Source organism: Panthera leo, chromosome F2 (genome assembly GCF_018350215.1).
Source record: "Panthera leo isolate Ple1 chromosome F2, P.leo_Ple1_pat1.1, whole genome shotgun sequence".
Lineage (NCBI taxonomy): Eukaryota > Metazoa > Chordata > Mammalia > Carnivora > Felidae > Panthera > Panthera leo.
The window spans coordinates 57,953,388-57,973,725 of record NC_056695.1 but is presented as its reverse complement, the minus strand read 5'-3'; the positions used below and the strand labels follow the sequence as shown (position 1 = coordinate 57,973,725).

Here is a 20,338-nt window from a genome sequence, read left to right as displayed (position 1 = left end):
TAGATAACTACCACAGATAAAGTAGTTTAACTGCAGCACACATTAGCCCAAAAGCGGCTGGGGAGGATGAAAGGGCGAACTATTTGGGGAAATGACTGGCTCCCTCTCCACCTCACCCCCGCCCTAGTCACGGATGAAATCGGTTTACCGAACCATAGAAACCTGATTACGGGCTCACACGTAGGCATTTGCATATGTAAATGCATGTGTGCAAATAAATTCTTCTCCGTGATCTTCTTTTTCAATTAAATCATGGGATAATAAATGCGAGACGCCTGCCTGAAATATACTGCAACTACAGTAGTAACACATGTCCCATTATAAGGACGTGGGCATCGATGGAGCCCGATTCGTTATCAGCATGGTTTCCCCAAAAGCAACACAGATCCTCCGATTAAAATATTCCTCAAACATGTTTCTGTATTCACAAGCTGCAATGGGGAGCTCACTAACATCATATTTCTCGGGCTGCTTTTACAGGCGGAATTGATCCATTCGGGGGGAAAAAGAAACCAAGCCCCTTAATTTCAAATATTGTGGGGAGTTTGTCAGAGAGCGGAGCTGGGCTTGAAGAAGCAGCTCACTAGTGGTTTCTGGTGGTTGCTATAACGAGCTAGAATTGAGGTAGATTTTGGTGGAGGGGAAAAAAAAGCACAGGAAAAGACAGAATCCAGAGTAGCAGAGACTTTGTGCCCCCGTTGGAGAGATGGTTGAGTCCTCGTCAAGGTTGCTGTGGTATCCCAGAAACACCATTCACTCCGAGCTGTGACCGCGCACCAACAACAGCAACAACTCCACTGCGCCGGGCTGAGGAGCAGGAATTAGGAGCTCGCGAATAATATGAAAGGGATCCGCAAAGGGGAAAGCCGAGCAAAGGAATCCAAACCCCGGGAGCCTGGCACCAGAAGATGCGCTAAATGTGGCCGCCTGGACTTCATCCTGATGAAGAAAATGGGGATTAAAAGTGGATTTACGTTTTGGAATCTCGTCTTTTTATTGACGGTGTCTTGTGTGAAAGGTAGGTCTGCTTTCGGGGGTCCCCCCTGTTTTGTATGTTGGTGAGCTGACTTGTCGCCGGAAAAAGGCTGGTAGCTTACTTTGCAATTTGCACCGATAAAATAATGATAATAATACTGAAGAAGGAGTTGATTCACAGCTCTCCCCCCCCCCCATAGGAAATGCATTTTGCTTGCCAGATTTGGCGTTCAATGCAGTGATTGAGCTTGTGCTCAATAAATATTCTTGCAGTATGCTCAAACGAATACGTGAGTTGGTTCGTATAGCCTCTAACTAGTGGATATCCAGGCAGAATTCCTCTGCAAGACTTCACTTGGTGGTGAGGATTACCTTGATTTCTACTGAAACCAGTGGGGTTCGATGCCTGGGCTAGAATATTTATATTAAAGACACTCGTGCAAATGCTTTTTAACCCTTTCAGGGCGCAAAGTTACTGACATACCAGGAATGTGCTGTTAAATGCATTAGGGCACAGGGGTCTTCCAAGCATCCCCCTACTAACACAAATGTCTGAGTGCATATGTGAATTATTACTACGTGGGCTCTTGTGCATTGATAAATGGTAGGGGAGCTTCCCTGGGTCCTGTGGTAGAGGACTGGCTTAAAATGAGGCTTTAAAAGGGTCTGAGACGCCACGAAGTGTAAGGATCCACCTTTGGGGAATGAATGAAGGTAGGAGGAAAGTCATTAGCTGACGACCAAAAAGAAAATCCCCAGCAAGTCTCGGCGTTCAGACAGGTAGAGTGAGTGTCACATGCACAGACAAGGGGAGGGGGTGGGTGGGATGTAAAATGTATTCCTAAGCAGGAAAGCAAGGGACAGTCGGAATAATTGGAAGCAAAGCTGTCCTCGGGGAGAAAATAGATCCCCAGTTCTGTTCCACAACTTCTCCTGCACCCGGCCGCCCATTAATTGCTGCAAAGAATACTCAGGAGATGTTTATGACTCATGCCATCGTTTTTGAAAAATCACCTCCCCATACTCATGGCAGCCCGAATAGATGCGATGGATGTCGCTTTCAGTGAAGCTGGTTCCAAATCTCGGGTGTCCTGTGTGTCGGGGGTGGGTGGGGGTGGAGGGTGGGGGGTGGGGGGTGTTTTGGCCCAGGCGCACCACGGCTGTCAACACAAACTGGACGCTTCTTCCTTTGTAAAGGAGTGCCTCTCTGAACCGCAATCGGGCCGCGTCTCTATGAAACAGTTTATTGTCCAGCTTGCAGCTGGCTGTCCCCCCACAGAAGGCAGTCCATTTGCATTCAGTGGAAATGATAATTCATGTTTTGGGTGGAGGGAGCTGGAGGGGTTACCTCTCCTTCTATTAGGAGCAACCGCGGGTGGCATGTCTCGAATTTTAATTTACATCCCTAAATGCCAGGAAGTCGCCTCCGGTGTCTGTGGCAGCAACTGTCTTGTAATCCCAACCTGCTCCTTAAAGCTTGATTTCTCCCCCCCTTTCCTGGAGCCTCCAGCGTAGCTCTAAGGCAAAACGCTTGTCCTCAGCGGCGTAACTACACTGCCTAGTGCACAAAACGTGTCTCGGGTTGCTTTTACAATGGGTTCGTTTCCGTCGCCGGCTCGACGTGCGAGGAGCCTCACGTTTATGCTTAGTTCGTCTGCCACAGGGAGTCGGTGGTTCATGGATGGCCCTGGGGCTGACTGCTAGACGCGCGCTCCGCGTGGGGGAGGCGCAGGGAGGCAGCAGCAGGTCCAGGCACGAAAAAATGTTGGGGTGGCTCTTGCGAGAGGATGACCAGGGGTTAAGTGCGAGTTTTCATGTGATACCTGTTGAGCGAAAACACATTCGAGGGGCAGATGGGGGGAGGGAGTCTCCGAAGCTGGGCGAGCACGCCAGCCTGACAAACACCGAACCGCGCAGCCTGCAATTACCGCCCGGCTGCCCGCACCTACCGTATTTTCCGAATAAGACGCGCCACTGAAAGGAAGGGCGCGTTAATTTGGTTTAAATGGCACTGGAAACAGGACCCCTCTCCTCTCCTCACAGCTCCTGGACTTTGGACTGAGATCACTGGTCTCCACTGAGTATATTCCAGTTTGAGGGGCATTTGAGAAGGAGTGTGTCACACTCTGCTTTGGTCCCATTCAAAACCAATTTTTTCTTTTTTTTGGAACTTAGATAACATTTAATGGCAATAAGATTCTTCTTTGTCACTTACCTGCCACTCGGAAGATTTCCCCTGTATTTTACAACTTGGAACGCTGTCCTCAAATTCTGAGAAACAAACTTACATGGGCTGTATGCTTTAGACCTGTTCCCTAGCGGCGGCGGTGCCTATCTTAACAGTTGCTTATCCTCCCCTTTCCCCTCTTCTTATTTTATTCTAATTTCACTTCAGTGAAAGGCTTTCCTCAAGGCTTTCCTAAAACCGTGATTCCTGAAATTGCTTAAATGGTGTTCTCCCCAACGTCTATGCCCCAGTTTGTTTTCCACGCTGTTTCTTCTGGACGCTCAGGCCCACGGGAAAGCTCAGAACCGGGAGGCGTTTTAAGGGCTTTGCAGGTCCTATTCCAGGATAGCAGGAGTGTTCAGGAAGTCCGAGGTGCGCGGTTTTCCACGCGAAAAGCTCATGCCACAAGAATTCCACCTTCTGCCCATACTTTTCATCACTTCGTATCTCACCTCTGCCTGCAAACAGCGACAAAGAGGCTCAGTGGGAGGAAACGCCTCAGAGCAGAAGACAAAGTGGCCTTCAGTGGTAGGCCTGAACCGCTCCTATGGGGTTGAAATGACAGCCAGCCTTATCTGGCCATTTTATCTCCACTGTCAGGATCTCAAATAAAAGGTGGCCGACAGAGGACACTAAATTGGGGTGGGGAGCTGCTTAGACCCGATGCATGCCTATTTTAGGCTGTAACACACACGCGCACATGCTCGCTCGCGCGCAGTCAGGCAGAGGTTTCCGAAATGCAGCCTGCAGCTGCAGCTGCAGCGTGTCTGTTGAGGTTTCACTCAGATAGAAACTGTGAATCTCCTAGTCGTGCTGAAACGTCCCGCCCACGTAAGCAGACACTCGGGGCCACTTTCCCACGCTCCGTCTCGGGGGATCACGCAACGCTAGCAAAAGGTACCACGCAAAGGTGCAGGAACCGTACGAAGGTACCGGAAGGCACTGACCTCGGACGACAGGTGGGCTCCAGCCAGTGCGCTGCGTTCCACGCCCTGCGTCAGGGCGTACTTCCAGGGCCTCTGGCAGGCCCCAGACTTCGAGAAGGATCCACGTTTCTGCGTGCTCTGGGATTCCAAGGAGATATTACTCCCGTCACAGAGCTCCTTCTGGAAGAACGGGTTTCACACCCTCTTCAGCGAACTCAGAAGTACCTTTCACGGAAGCCAGGGTGGCTGAGCCCCGAGGGAAGTCTCAGACCCTTGCGTCTCTTCGGGGACTGATAGCCTCGATACCCTCACTCCTCACCCTCAAGGCAATAGTGAGACCAGGCAGAAAATGTCCTGTCTTGAGGGGGCTTTTCAAAAGGGGGTGGAGTGAGTTAAAGACCTCACCGAACAATAATAACAGCAAACAACCACCCCACCCCTCCATCGCAGCCATCAAAACCCTTCCCTTTAGTTTGGCACGTTTGAGTCATGTGCCGGGAGGTAATATTTTGTGTTCGAGTTAGGGGTCCTGCTGCTGCAGTTTGACCGGGTATCCTTCAGTCTTGTTCTTTGGGAATACTTAATTTCTTCTAGAAGGGCAGACTCCATGAAATTTCAAAGAACCATCAGAGGTTGAAACTGAGCGCCTCGCTTGGCCTTGGTGCGAGCGTGTGTATTGTTGGGAGGAGGAGATCCACCTGGATTGACACCAACGGGCCTTCGGGAAGCCTCGGGAGCGTGTGGGCGCGTGGGTGTGGGTGTCCGAGGCGGAAATGCGTGGCAGGTAACAGTGCGTTTATATTCCCCGAACTCTAGATGGTGGTGCTCTGGACACCGCTGTCGCGCTCTCCGGTGGGGGCACCGAGAAAACTCCCTTTCCCCAAGCTGACCGCATCGCTCCCCTCACTCAAATTCTCCAGTGACAGGCGCCTAGGGAGTTCGAAAAACTCACTCGAGAGCAAGTAAACGGCCTGCTGCCCTTTTAGGATCCCTTCGTCCCCACCCCAGCTCTCTGGCTGGGGGGCAAAGGGAAACAGGAGATAGTCCTGTTCAGGGTTCAGGAGGCACAAGGGTTTAGTTGGAACCTAGGGGAAAAGGCAGAAATGAAACAGCATGGGGTCATCCAAGTCACCGTGTGGTCCTCTCCCAGCGCCGCTGGAATGGCCAGCTGAGGGCTAAAAGCTGGAGGCGCAAGGGGGTTGCAGCACATTGCAGAATAACAGTGAAGCAGGACGACTGAAGAAAGATGGGCTCAGGCATCAGGCGAATTCCCTTCCCCATTAACACGTCGCCTTTGGGGAGGCTCTACACCACCTACTTGCTAAGCCAACCCAATTTGCCGCCCAGAAAAGGGTTGAGCAGCTCCCAGAATTATGAGCTTAACTTCTCCTGGACAGTTACCTCCTAGAGATTGTTCTGAAAGGTCATTTTGCAGCACCGTGTTTTCCGGAATCTTCCGGTGTTGGGGGACTGGCGAGGGGCTGAGGGGAAGGCTGCATCAAGCCAGTGTAAGAAATGTGTGTGAGCAGAAATAATTCAGGAGCAGGTTTCAGCCCCTTGCAAACTTAATGCCAGCTCCTTTGAGATCCTTCAAGGAATTAAGGCATGGAATTACTCAATAAAGTACTCTAGGAGCATAGACTTAGTTGCAGGAGTTGTTCTTACTCTTCATGATATTAATTAGCCTTACTATTTGTGGGACAGTGGAATAGAATCTGGGGTATACATGTCTTTTCCTTGAACACACAGTTTAGTATCTAAGGAAACATGAAATAATAAAGCAACAGCAAATGGCATCTATACATGATTCTAAATGTAGTAAAACTCAATCACAAGTGGGATATAGAAGAGAGAGCAATTACTAATGTCTTTGTACTCATGTGGGAACCTTCCAATGCAAGGTATTTGCCTAAGATCTCAAATACAAATACCTGAAAGATACTGAACTGAACTTTAGTGGTCTCCGACTTATTTCTTGTGTGCCAAAAAATGACTTCCTTCTACTTAATATCAGGGTCTCCAGAAATGGCTTCAATGTTTTGTCCGCTTTGAAAAATTACTGGAAGGCACCCAACAAGGTGTCTACTAAGGAACCTGTTACTTTAGGCAACATGACTGTTTGAGAAAATATGCCATTTTGTACTTTAAAGTCCAGTGTTTGAAAGATTAGAAGTAAAACGATTGTAAAAGAAATTAGAAAAAATGTGTAGGATTAAGAAAATGTGTGAGATACAAATAAAACTTGAGGCCATTTTGTCTATAGATCCATTTAAACATAGCTTCCCTTTGTACCTCTTTCTTCTCTTACCTTTACTCATAGGACAGTGTAGTTTATGGAGACAGTGGCAGTTCTGATTTGAATTCTGGATGGGGTCTATTAAGGATGTTAGGACAGACACGACTGTTACCAAATTCATCTTTTCTCTTAGAGTGAGCAGGTGGGTGATGCATGTTATTTCCCAAAGAGATCAATTTTCATGTCTACAAGATTTTCTCAGAACTGGGCCTCTTATAAGGCTCTCATTCTCATCAGGAATATCACTTCTACAAATGTCACTGAGAAAAATCAATTTGTTGAATACCTTCCAGTATTCAGGGGTCTCACGGCTGATGGTCATCCTTTGGTCTCTCAAACTTCCAATCTTGTAGCCATCAAATGTATTTCATGCCATCAAGTCCTTCGCTAAGCTATTGCTTGGTGCTGGTTGAAGCTTCCAAGGAGTAATATTTTCTATATAATCATGGCCTATTGACAACAACCCTATCTGAAATCTCCTCTAAAAAAAGTCTAAAACATTAGAGTCATACAGCTTATAGTTGAATTATATCAGTGGTAATCACGTGGTATTAGATATCACAATGTTATTCTATCAGTTTTTAAATACTTGCACTGCAGTGATTTTCAAAGTGTTCCTGAACAAATAACATCAGCATCCTCTGAAAACTTGTTAGGAATATGAATTCTCAGGTGTCCACCCTAGGTCCTGAGACAGATACCCTGGTAGGTGGGCACAGACATTAGTGTTTTTAATAAGTCATCCAGATAATTCTGATGTGCTCTATGGTTTGAGACCCACTACAATAAAGAGCAAGAGTTCTCGAGCTATGAGACCTAAAGTCAAATAATAATTTTGCCAAGCAGTTATGTTTGCACTAGCAACTCAACTTTCCTAAACTCAGTTCATTAATCTACACACACACACACACACACACACACACACACACACACACACAAAGGAGTTTGTACCATATCAGCAGGTCTATACGGAAAGGGATATTATATATCTAACATATATGGTATCTGACACTGGTAGCTATCATTAGTATTATTCAAATGCACATTCATGTGCAAAGCCAGTGTGAATTCCCTCATACTTCAACCCTAACTTGTAGCCCTAACTTGTACATAGCAGTAAATAAAAAAAAATGTGGCATCTTCTTACTAGCTATTATTTCACTTTAGCCATATTCCCAGTCTATTATACATTGGAGAAATACTTTGAAACTTCTGCTTATCATACTTAATACAGTTACTTCAGGACCTAGCAGCATGTAACAGGGGCAGACCCATAGCTTAAAAAAGTTACCCCTGTTCCTGGGCTAATTCCATTCCCTACATAGGAACTTTAATTTAATATCAATTGATTAATAATACCTACTGAACTTGATGATTCATCTTGTCACAAATTGTGATATTTTACAGGGCTGGGCAAGTTCTTAAATATAACTAGTTAACTGCTTTTATTTTATTCAGGAAATGCACATGCCTAAAAAGGGTAAGTGATTTTTACTAGGTAAGAAAGTTCATTAGCTCTAGAACTGAGACAAGATCATCTGGCATTCAAGTTCATGTTCAACTCTCTTTCTACTATATCTTCTCAGTTTTAACAGAGTTTGCTTAGATGACATCAATGGAGACGATCACAAAGGTCAATATTTATGTACCATGTATCAATCAGTACCATATAAAAATATTAGTGATTATATAATATATATACATATAATACATATGTTTTGTTATAATTTTTAAAAATTGTTAACCACTTGTTTTGCAGGCGAAAAAACGAAACAATTTTTGAATGAAAATATTTTCTGAGGCTGATATAATATGTACTTCAGAGAAATAACTAGTCATATCTTCAATAAAATCTATACAAGTCTTACAAGTCTATAAAAATAAAATCAGTGTATTGAGTGTTTTTTTATGTCTCATAAAGAACTTTAAGCAATAGTATTTAAAATTAAATTCTTATTTATTTCTTATAATCTAGACACAACTTCTTATTTATAAGCTTTTCAATCTAGAAAATCTGTTCTGAATTTATTCTCATGTTTTAATTATGTTTAAGCCATATTAACATAAAATTTATGCAGTCCCTGTCATCTGCACTTACATCACAGATTTCTCTCAGGTGATCTATTTAAGAAAATGGTGTAGTTCAAAACAGTACCATATAAATAATAGTACACTTGAGAAATATTAATAGTATAAGAACAATTGATAATGTTAGAGATTATCTTCAATTTCAGTGATATATGAAATATTTAAACTCTTTCTAAGATATGAGTAAATTTTCCAAAATAATGAATACTACTAAATTTGAGGTGTTTAAATGTTCAGAAAGTGACTGAAATATATAAAAAGTAATGAGTGATTCTCTTAAAAACCAAGTTTCGAATGTTCAAAGTTATAACTTCCTTTGTGTTACGTTAGCAGATTTTAAAGGAGTATTTATGATTATATAGTTTTAATGATAAAGTTTTTTTTTTTTTTTAACGATGACATGTTTTAAAATACGGTTGGATACCACTTTGAAAGGAAATTTATAAATGGAAAAATTCTGCAGAAATGGATTTAATAAATCTCAAAAATCTAGGACTATGCTATACTTTTCTACTAAACTAAGTCCATCAGATTGACTCCATAATGCTGAGAGGTGCTTCCTATAGAGACAGGACATAAGACACTGTTATGTTTGGGGAAATATTACCAAGATAGCATTCTTTGTTTTATCTTTTTTTTTTTAATGTAGAAATCTCTGTTAAAGTATATTGTTTACATTTTAAACAGTGGTTCTCTACCTCATTTTCCTGCTTTGAATTCTAAAAAGCATCTTGCTAGATGGCTGTTATCTCCTATGTACAGATTATTATCTCCATCTACAAATTATCCACATTTCCTGAAGCCAGAGATGTACAATGACTTTCCATGAGCATAAGGTTAGCTAGTTGTTGAGTGAAATCTGAAATGAGAAGGCATTCAGAAACTCATCAACGTATTAAAAGTTGAAACTATATGTGACTAGTTTACTAATTAAACTTCATTCTTAGGAAAAACCTGAGACCTTGAGAATTTAATTTAAAAGAAAGGCTAAAATTAATATTCAGTATATACATACATACTAGGTATGTAAACCTATATAATCTCACAGTTACATAATACATACATTCTGTATTAAAATCTTCAACATTTTTTCCTTAAGTTGCCTAAAATTATTCTTTTAATGATCCTGTATGACAGATGTGAAAGATACTTTTAGTTTTATAAGCAATAGTAAGTGAAGTAAATGCACAATAATACACAAGTATGTCACTATAAGATAGATATAAAACTATTTGGTGCATTAAACACACACACACACACACACACACACACACACACAGAACCAAAATTTATAATCCTTGGATCCTAACCCAATACTCTTGAGTAAAACATAAAATTTATGAATGTAGATGATTTTATGAACTTCACAAATAATATTTGGATGTAAAATTGTTTACGAATTGTATTGTAAACCATGGCAAATAAATTTGTTCCATTTGGTACCTTAATCTTCCATTCAGTTCTATAGAATTTTAATGATGTGAAAGTTCTTGTATCTAGTCTAGTGTCTAATAGTCAGGGAATGTACATCAGATTTATTTGTCAGGGCAAAGGAATACACTTTAAAAAATCATATCTAAGCTCTATCCACATAGTCTACTTCATTCCATCATTACATCCTAACTAAATGTACGAGCATAGCTACATAAAGAAGAGACAGGTCAGAGCAATGAAGTGACTTGCCAAGATTTAGAGTGTATAAAACAGTCTTTAAATTCCCTATCAGGGGCTCCTGGTGGTTCAGGCGGTTAAGCACCCACCTCATGATATCAGCTCAGGTTGTGATCTCCAGATGGTGAAATTGAGCCAGGCTTCAGGCTCTACGCTGACTGCATGGAGCCTGCTTGGGATATTCTCTCTCTCTCTCTCTCTCTCTCTCTCTCTCTCTCTCTGCCCCTCCCTAATTGCACATGCTCATGTGGTCTCTCTCTCTCTTTCTCTAAATGAATGAATGAATGAATGAATAAATAAATAAATAAATTCCCTGTCCAGTACATGTTTCTCTTCACATAATCCTAATTGGTTTATGGGAATAAATATCCCTGAGAGGAAAGACCACTCTCTAACCGAAATCATGACCAGATCTAAGCAGTACTTCCTGAAGTAATCATGTAGAGAGACACAGAGACCTAAATGAAATAATATTGGTGAGAAACAGCATTCCATTTAAAGATTAACGTAGAAATTAAATAGGGGCACTGAAATATACACCATCATCTACAAAAGAAAAAAATACACCTATGTATGTAGTAAACTATACTCAAGTACTCAAAATTAATGTTACCTTTTTTTGTGAAGGTGATAAAATTTATTTTTATATGTAACAAAAATACTTTTGCCCTTTTGTGAACTTTGACTCTTCCAATATAAACTAGCCTTTTTCTTACTTGCATTATTAAAATTTTCTTTGTGGATATACTTTTAGAGACCTCATTTTAAACCATGTTTTTACTTTTAAAGCTCAGGTATCTTAAAAATACCTTCATATGGATTATTCATAGAGTAAGCTTATTACATTGGATACCTTTTAATGGAACATCCTTATTTAAAATAATTTTGTATCTTACAACAGCTAGATGTAGATTTCTCCAAAGTTGGCAAAAGTCAGGGATAAAAGTACACCTAAAATGCGTCTCCTACTCTCTTGCCTAAAATTATGCATTGCCAAATTTTATTTAATGTTGGAAATTGACTATCAACCAATTTCTCCATTTTAAAATTGATTATATTATAATAATTCACTTCAGCTTATTGAAATTTTAAGTTACAAACTGACATATTTTTTTTCTTGATCCTGGTGATGGGAAGGGGAAACTGATAATTAAAATTCCTTTTCTTGGGCTTGTTCACATTCCCATTAGCCACTTGTTTCTCTTTCACAGTTACTTAATAAAATTATCAGCTCTGTTTTATTGTTTTATATTATTCTAATTTCTCAAATATTAGCTTTCTAGAGGGACATATCTTTTACTTTTTGTTTGCTTATTTACACTATGAGTACTGTCTGATTTCAAAGAAACCTGTAGAAAAAAAACGTTAATTTCATTTCCTCTTGCAATACCATAATGGGCACCTGAGATCTACCAACCAGTCAATAATTTAAACATATAGTTTTAAGTTGTATTTTATCATGAGTGTGTTAATATAGAGAAGTGAATATGAATCTAGGCTGTTGTTATTCTACTAAAACATAGTAAGATACTGTTAAAAGACTTCAGGTAATTTGTAAGTTTTAGAAATGACTTTAGTTTTAATATACAAAGTAGATTTCCATATATAGGAATGACTTTTTCGAATCTGTTATTGGAGGTGTAATTTGAATTTTCCCCCAAGTGTTTGTAATTTATTTATGCTGATCTAACTGCATGTTCTAATATTGAACTCTGTGTTGCTAAAAGCTGCATTTGCAAGATAACGGATCAAAGTTAGGAGACGAGGCAGAATAAATACAATTAAATCTCTTGGAGATGAAACGTGCTACCTTGGATTTATTGGCTCCGTGCTCCAACTGACTGAACTATATAGTCTAGACAAAATATTTACTCAGCGTTCACATATATGGAGACACTCCGAGTTAAGGTTTTTTGGCTGATGTCTAAATCAAAACAGCTGAACTGATTCAAATGTTTTGTGTAAACAAATTTGCATCCATGCTGCTAATTTGTGTGCCAACTTACAGCTTCATAGTTTCTAAGATGATGGAGATGATAAACCCTCTTAAATAAAGTTTGCAACAGAAATGTTGACAGGCCTATGGTTGCCTGTATTGAGTTCATGTCCAATGGTTTCTTCATGGCCTTCAAAGAAAAATTTTCATCTATAAATCCAACTAATACTTGATTGCTCTTTTATCTGTTAAATCTTTCCAGAGGAGGTCAAGGAGAAACTCTTAAAATCAATTTTCTAGCAACGTTCCAGGAAATCTTTAATACCTATGTTAGTTTGGCAGTGTTCATTAATATATTAATAGATGAAAATCAGAAGTGACATTTTGAACTTAATTTTTAAATATTGCCAATATGCAAGTCCTTAGAAATTAACCATTTTTCAATATGTTGAAGATTACTACTTATTTTACCTGTTCTTGCATAGATTATTGAAATCTCCCTATTTTAGAAAAACTATATTATAATTATGTAATTCCTTCAAAAGCAAAATTCTCAGAGGCCTCGAAAGCCATTGGAAGATGTTAGACATATTAGGTTATATCTTGTGCTGTTTCACGTAAATATTACCCGAAATGTTTGCATCATTTTCTTTGGTCTAAAGTTCAATTTGGTTTAGTAAGCCTTTTGTTAGAACAGTATTATTTTGAATTAAATACTCTAGCCTTGACACAGTTTAATTTAGGAGTTGTGAAAGAGACTGAGGTCAGTAGATTTCATATTCACAGAAATAATCAGTAGTGCATTTATCAGTTCCGGGACTCAGTAATACATTCCTTCACTGATCGATCATTTATTGAGGGCCAATATGTGTCAATATGTTTAGGATACAGAGATGAAGATCCAGTCACTACCCTAAAACAAGACACACTTTATGCTGAAGTAGGTTTCCTGTGAACATAATAGCAAAACAATCTAGTTATTGTAAGATTGTTTAGCTCTTCAATGGGATTCTCTTATCATAAAATATCAATATAGTTCATACCACCTTTATTTATTTATCCTACATATTAAATCTTTACCCTACCACAGGTATTAACATCCTACACACATTGAAACTTCCCAATGGAAACTTCCCTATCTGTGATCTAATCTAATGTAATTTTGCCTTGTAAATTTCAATTTAAAATGTTTATTGACTCCTATCTGTTCACCAACTGATATTAACTAGTTTATCCAGTATCAATGAAGATCTCACGTTTTTTTCTATAACAGTATTTGTAGAGAGATTTTGTGATCAGCAAATTGTTCTTACCCATTTTTTCCCTGTTAGTTCCTGCCTCAGAACTCCTCACTGGCTTGTTAAATCTTTCAAATTAAAAAAAAAAAAATTCTGTTTTATTTATTTTTGAGACAGAGAGAGAGGGAGAGAGAGCGAACGAGTGGGGGAGGGGCAGAGAGAGAAGGAGACACAGAATCTAAAGCAGGCTCCAGGCTCCAGGCTCTGAACTGTCAGCACAGAGGCCAATGTGGGGCTTGAACTCAAGAACCATGAGATCATGACCTAAGCTGAAGTCGGACACTTAAAGGACTGAGGACTGAGCCACCCAGGTGCCTCGATGCTTTTCAAATCTAAATTCAAATCTCTGCCCCCTCATTTAGTGATGCACAAAAATAAGCCTTGAGCCAAGGTCAACACATGCAAAGGGAAAAACAAATAATTACATATAAATATAACAGATTCTATCATAGTTTTCTATTTCTTATTTTTTGTCTTTATTGGAGACCTATGTAAGTAGATTGTTTTTTGCATTGCTTTGTTTTTCATTTGTGATTTAAATAGCAATAGAAGGATGTATTGATAGTTTAGTAAGAAATACTGGCATTGGAAAATACCAATTTTGCTACATAGGAGTTAAGTAGAATGATCTGTCTTTACAAGGTTAGAACATTCTCTAAATTTGATCTTGTATTTTACATTTTCCTCACCACCCCCCCGAATTCAAACTTTGATGAGTCATATTATTTTAACGTTTGCACAAACATTGTGCTTCATGATTCGTGATTGTGATCTCCCTCTCCATTTTCACATTCCAGAAACCTCACTTTTTTTGTGATCTAATGAAGATTTAATGTGTATGAAACCAGATTTCATGTTTATTAATACAACACATATAAAGGGTTTTTTCTATTTCTATGCTTCAAAATGTTGACTATTAATGAAAGATCAAAACCAAGCATTTCCATTAAGTATGCAAATTGCTATCTACTGTGCTTGCTTAGATTACTTCAGCGAAAAAAGTAAATCTAGAAGCTTGAGATAAAACAGCTTTGGGTAACGTGAATTGTTTTATTTAACTTGGTACAACTAAAAGAGGGAATAATGTGAACCCCACTGAATTTCTAACACTCTCCACAATACATAGCATTAGCTTCATTTATTAAGATCCCATACTAATGCATGGGAGTTAATTTGCAGGATATTCTGATCCGGTTCCACCAACACCTCAAAACCCACATCTAAGCTCCTTCCTTTCTTTGATATAACAAAGAAGAAAGCAGTCCTTTTAGATTTCACAAAGCTTTATTATACAAAGGACCCTGCACTGCCTTTCTATTCATTTTGTTTTTCCTTCTTAAGTTCCAACTCTTTTTCTTTCAAAGTATTAATGATAATTTACATATAACAACTGTGTCATAACATGGACTGTTTGTTCAAGATGCAAGGGGGAGGTTTTCATGCTGGCTTGTTTATTGTCAGTACACAAGAAAATCTGAGAAGCCACCTATAAGATATATACCAAGCCTTCATGATAACTATGAAAATGGCTACAGTTAGTTGAGATCAGAGTTTGAAACAAGTATCTGCTAATTCAGCTAGTACTGAGAAGAGTGTTTGGTTCAAAGATGCAACCATTGCACACACTTCAAGTATTCTCTAAACCCCAAATTAAACACAATGAACAAAATTGTGTTAATAGTGTGGATAAACGCAGGGTAAAATAAGAAGTATGTGCATTTTTAGTAATTATATCTTTAAGCAAAAATATTCACAATTTATGAATTCTTCTGTACTTCGTTTCAATTTTTATAATAGTCCATTTTACATGTGAAAACACTTCCCTCTGTAAGGTAAGTCATTAGGTGTTTCTATTTTTTTAAGTAAAGTTTGTAGTCTTTTTTTTTTTTAAGTTTATTTATTTTGAGAGAGAGTGGTGGGGAGGGGCAGAGAGAGAGGAATAGTGAGAGTCCCAAGCAGGCTTCAAGCTCTGAGCTGTCAGCACAGAGCCCAACGTGGGGCTCAAACTCATGAACCGCGAGATCATGACCTGAGCCGAGATCAAGAGTTGGATGCTTAACTGACAGAGCCACCCAGGTGTTCCTAGGTGTTTCTATTTTATCTGATTCTTCACTTCCTTTCTCATCTTCATGGCAGGAAAAGAAACTGAAGTTCCTGGTCCACTACTGTAGACTGTGAGTGCCTCTCATTAAAGCATCTCTATTTGGAGTGTTTGATAGACTTAGCTCCTTTTTAAATTTGAGGAAACAATTTAGGAAGAGGAAATTAGCTCACTTGTGGAGAAAAATCGGGTCCAAACCCTGACCGCTCAACTCCAAACCTTGCCTGCTCTTTTCATCACACCAAACAGGATTTCATCAACTTTGAGGATAAGAAAAAATTCTGAGATTGAGATGAATTCTGAATTCTTTCACATGGATAAGGTTATTTCTTTTCTGGAGTGACTACTTCTGAACATAGAACAATTTATTTTACATGCTTCAAGATGAAGGGAAGGCAACAGAAACAGGAGAAGTCAGGGGTAACAATTTAGAAAGGTCAGACTGGTTATGTTGCCGGAGGGACAGTGCTCATGTTAGCATTTGGACATGCTTTGTTGAATCCTTTATTAAGTTATAGTTTGTTGTTAGAATGGAAAAAATATGTATTGTGGAAAAAACTTAGATGTTATGATACCATAGTTAGGTATTGTATTTAATGTTCCTCGATAATTGGGTTTTTTTGTTTTGTTTTGTTTTGTTTTTGCTTTTCTTTTTACAAATTAAAATAGAAGGGAACCTTAACTGTAATGTGTGTTTAAGGTCTCATTTCACATTTACTTTTATTCTTTATATTCAGGAATTCAGACCTCATGGAAAACTTTGTGAATTTATTTATTAAAATGTAAAAGAAATAAATCATGTTTCTTTAAATCATGACACATTGTATTAAAAAGAATACTTCAAAAAATCTTAAATTACCTACCACAGAATCTCCATATCTAACTTAGTTCCTTATAAACAGAGTAGCACTCAATAAACATTTGGGGACTTGAATTGGATTATAGTTAATTGAATTCATTAATTTAGTTTAGGTCCAATCTGTACTCAGAAAAATCAATCTATATTGCCCAAATCTTTCAGCTGTTATATACTTCACGTTTCTCACTCTGTTAATGGTGGCTACAGATACCTAGGAAATAACATAATTTATTTAAAAAAAAGTATAGCTATTCAGTATGTAAAAGTATGAGTCACCTTTGCTACTTTTACTTTTGAATATATAATTGTTTCTTTTACTTGAACAATGTGCATTAAAGTTCCTAACCTCAAAATATCAATATCACTCTCTCCATTATCATTACGGTAAGAATCCAAGAAATGTACTGAGCCCTGATAAATTACCCTTGCTATCAGAAAGAACTGTTCATTATGAGGTACTTTCAGAACATATTTTCAAGTAATGCTCAATATATTGGGGAGTAAATGAAGTTTGGAAACACTTATTATAATTCTCAGTCTCTAATTTGATAGAATTGAAGGTGGATTCTAATCCCAGCTACATGCTTACTGGTCAGGTGACTTTTGGTGCTATGTTTCCTTTAGGCTCAATTTCTTTATCTCTTACATTCTCTGTAAACTTCATATAATCTTGACACCAAATTGATCAGTATGAGTAAACACTCTATGAAGTATACATTGTTACATATAATGGCTATTGCAACAACAATGACTATTGTAGTATTTATTTGAAAGTAAATGGATGACAAGCTTGGATTCTGTGTGTGTGTGAGTGTGCATGTAGAACGGATTTTCATCATTGTCTACTTTTTATTTATTTTAATTTTTTCAATGTTTATTTTTGAGAGACAGAGAGAGACAGAGAGAGAGAGAGAGAGTGAGAGAGCACACAAGCAGGGGAGGGACAGAGAGAGAGGGAGACACAGAAACAAAAACAGGCTCCAGGCTCTGAGGTGTCAGCACAGAGCCCAATGCAGGGATTGAACTCACAAACTGTGAGATCATAACCTGAGCTGAAGTCAGACGCTTAACCAACTGAGCCATCCATGCACCCCAGTTTAGTCTACTTTTTAAAAAGAGAAATTCTATTTTGCCTCCCTGACCAATCCAATATTTGTTAAGATGGCTCCAAATATCTAGCAGATGCAAGAGCTCTGGTGCTAATGTATTTCTCTACAATTCTCAAAATGGTTGTTCCTGGTCAAATTTTTCAAGAAAGCATACCCCCTATTGGAAAGCTCCAACTATACTAAACAATGAAATTGTAACACAAATTATTGCCATTCTTCTTTGACCACTGATATACTTCACTTCTGCTTGAATTCTTGATACTGTTCTTGAACCAAATCTAAATCTGATAATAAGCTGTTGAGGTTGGCCTAGTATGTAGAGGAAATTGATTCCTATATGATCTTAGAGACGTTTTAGTGGTTCAAAAGTATGAGGAGCATGTGGAGAGGCCAGTGATTCAGAATAAAACAATTCAATGAATTTACACTTAACATTCTAACAGAACTTAATATTCTTTATCCACATAGGTGACCATAGTTTGGCATTTAGGAGGTTTTTTTTGTTTGTTTTTTGGTAGGCATGTGTATTTTGTTTTCTTATTCTAATATATGCTGTTTCTGGAGTGGATTTTTAATTCTTTTGTTTTTAAGAAAACAAACCTGCTCCCCAGTTTAAAATATATCCCCCTACCTCTTCAACTTATTTTTTTTTAATTTTTTTTTAACATTTATTTATTTTTGAGACAGAGAGAGACAGAGCATGAACGGGGGAGGGGCAGAGAGAGAGGGAGACACAGAATCTGAAACAAGCTCCAGGCTCTGAGCCATCAGCACAGAGCCCGACGCGGGGCTCGAACCCACGGACCGTGAGATGGTGACCTGAGCTGAAGTCGGACGCTTAACCGACTGAGCCACCCAGGCGCCCCCCTCTTCAACTTATTTAAATGTTACCTCTCTTCAGATACATTTCTCTGGATGCTGTTTAGTTGAAATAAACTCTTCTTTCCTCACATCAACTTTAAATTATAAGGTTAAATATAAAAATTATGACCTTATAATTTAAATATATAAAATTATAACCTTAAATATACATCAGAATTATAGCTCCTCCCACAACCTGCCATGTAATCAATTTATGCATATTCTATCTCCCTCATGTAACAGAGAAATATGAGAGGTCAATGGCTGTGTACCTGGCAATGTTACATCCCCATGGAATCTTGCACAGTGCTCTAAAGGTAGAGGCATAATAAATGTTGGTTGCTTTAAATAATACTGAAATACAACAAAATATTAACTGACTTACTATTTTCTAACATTTAAAATATTTTATATATATTTTTCTTATTACTTCATTTTATTTATGCATTTTCTCTGCCTCATATAATCTTTTGCTATAATATGTTAGGCTTTCATTTTCCAGTAAGATGTCTAATTTGCCATTTGATTTTGTGCCATTTAACTTGACCTTTGTTAGAGTTTCGATTTTCTTTTGCTTGTCTTTTTAATTTGTTTTAAAATTTGAAATTTCTCTTGAACCATTACTTATATCAAAATGTATAGGCACATTGTTTCAGGTTTCTTACTTTTATAAAAGAAAAAAATAGGCTACCAATTGTGTTATAACGATTTCTCTTGATATTTACACTTCTTCAAGATGTGTTACCTTAATTCATTCCTAAACTCCTATCTTTAGGACCTATTTTTTTTTTAACATTTTTTAATGTTTATTTTTGACAGACAGAGAGAGCATGAGTGAGGGAGGGGCAGATAGAGAGGGAGACACAGAATCTAAAGCAGGCTCCAGGCTCTGAGCTGTCAGCACAGAGCCCAACGCGGGGCTCAAACTCACAAACAGTGAGATCATGACCTGAGCTGAAGTCAGACACTTAACCAACTGAGCCACCCAGGCACCCCAATTTATGATCTATTTTTTTTTTGAGGTATGAAACATTGGGGATTCAAGACATCTTTGAACTTTGCTTCTGAAACAGCCTCTGTGCAACGTCTTACTACCTCTATTGACGTCGTATTTCAGATCATAAAACAGACCATTTCTTCCAACTATGATTTCCTCATTGCTTTTAGTTTCTCTTGTGTCTACATATCTCTTATAGTTACATTGTAAAAGTAAGAGCACATATTTAAAATCCCATGCATTTTGAAAACTTTGCACCTCTATGTTACTGTTTAACTCACCAAATTGTTCCTTTCTTTGGTTGGTGCTATTTTTACCTCATAAATTATTTTCCTCGATCTGAAACATTTAAATATATTTTTTATATTTCATGTTTGAATCTTCTTTGTATTGAGCATGAGATATTTTTGGAGGAATAAAAGTGGTGTGACAGGCTTTGCTTTGAGAGGCACAATTGTCTATTACTTTACTATGGTATCTGCCTGAATTTGCTTCAGAGATAATTATTTTTATTTTCTTTTTATCTTCAGGAGCCAATTATATTATAATGATTAAAGCTATTTGTCATTCCATAATATGTTTTTATATTAACATGTGAAGGCTATATTTCTATAGAGCTAATCATTAAAAAATATACCTGTCTTTCTGACTATAAATTTTGCCTATTTGATACTTTATGCCAATTTATGATTATTGGCTTTTCTCTTAATTTGAGAATAAAGAGGAAATGAATTCAGACAGCATGTTAAGTCAGATTTTTCTTTAAACTGATTCATTTTGCTATAAAAAACATCTTTAAAAAGTAACAGGGCTTCTATCAGGTAAATGGTTTATAATATGCCAATCACATAGTTGAAAAATGTTTAGATACTCATTTGGGGGTTTTACATTTAACTTGTTCTATTTTAACTTACTTCTTGGTTAACTAAGAAGGAAGCAGAAAGTGATGAAAGTGGTGTATTCCAGGAACTTTATTCTATTCCTACTGCTTCAA

General features: G+C 38.3%; 1 protein-coding gene across 3 annotated transcripts in view; it reads left to right on the top strand.

The window, feature by feature from the left end:
- The first annotated feature begins 475 nt into the window (after positions 1 to 475).
- The window catches only part of CSMD3 (CUB and Sushi multiple domains 3), a 1,240,952-nt gene continuing 1,221,089 nt past the window's right edge, over positions 476 to 20,338 (top strand). For all 3 annotated transcript variants that reach the window (XM_042923788.1, XM_042923787.1, XM_042923786.1), the window contains exon 1: positions 476 to 1,018. In XM_042923788.1, coding sequence (XP_042779722.1) covers positions 841 to 1,018 — 178 coding nt within the window. In that variant the 5' untranslated portion in view covers positions 476 to 840. The remainder of the gene's footprint in view (positions 1,019 to 20,338) is intronic.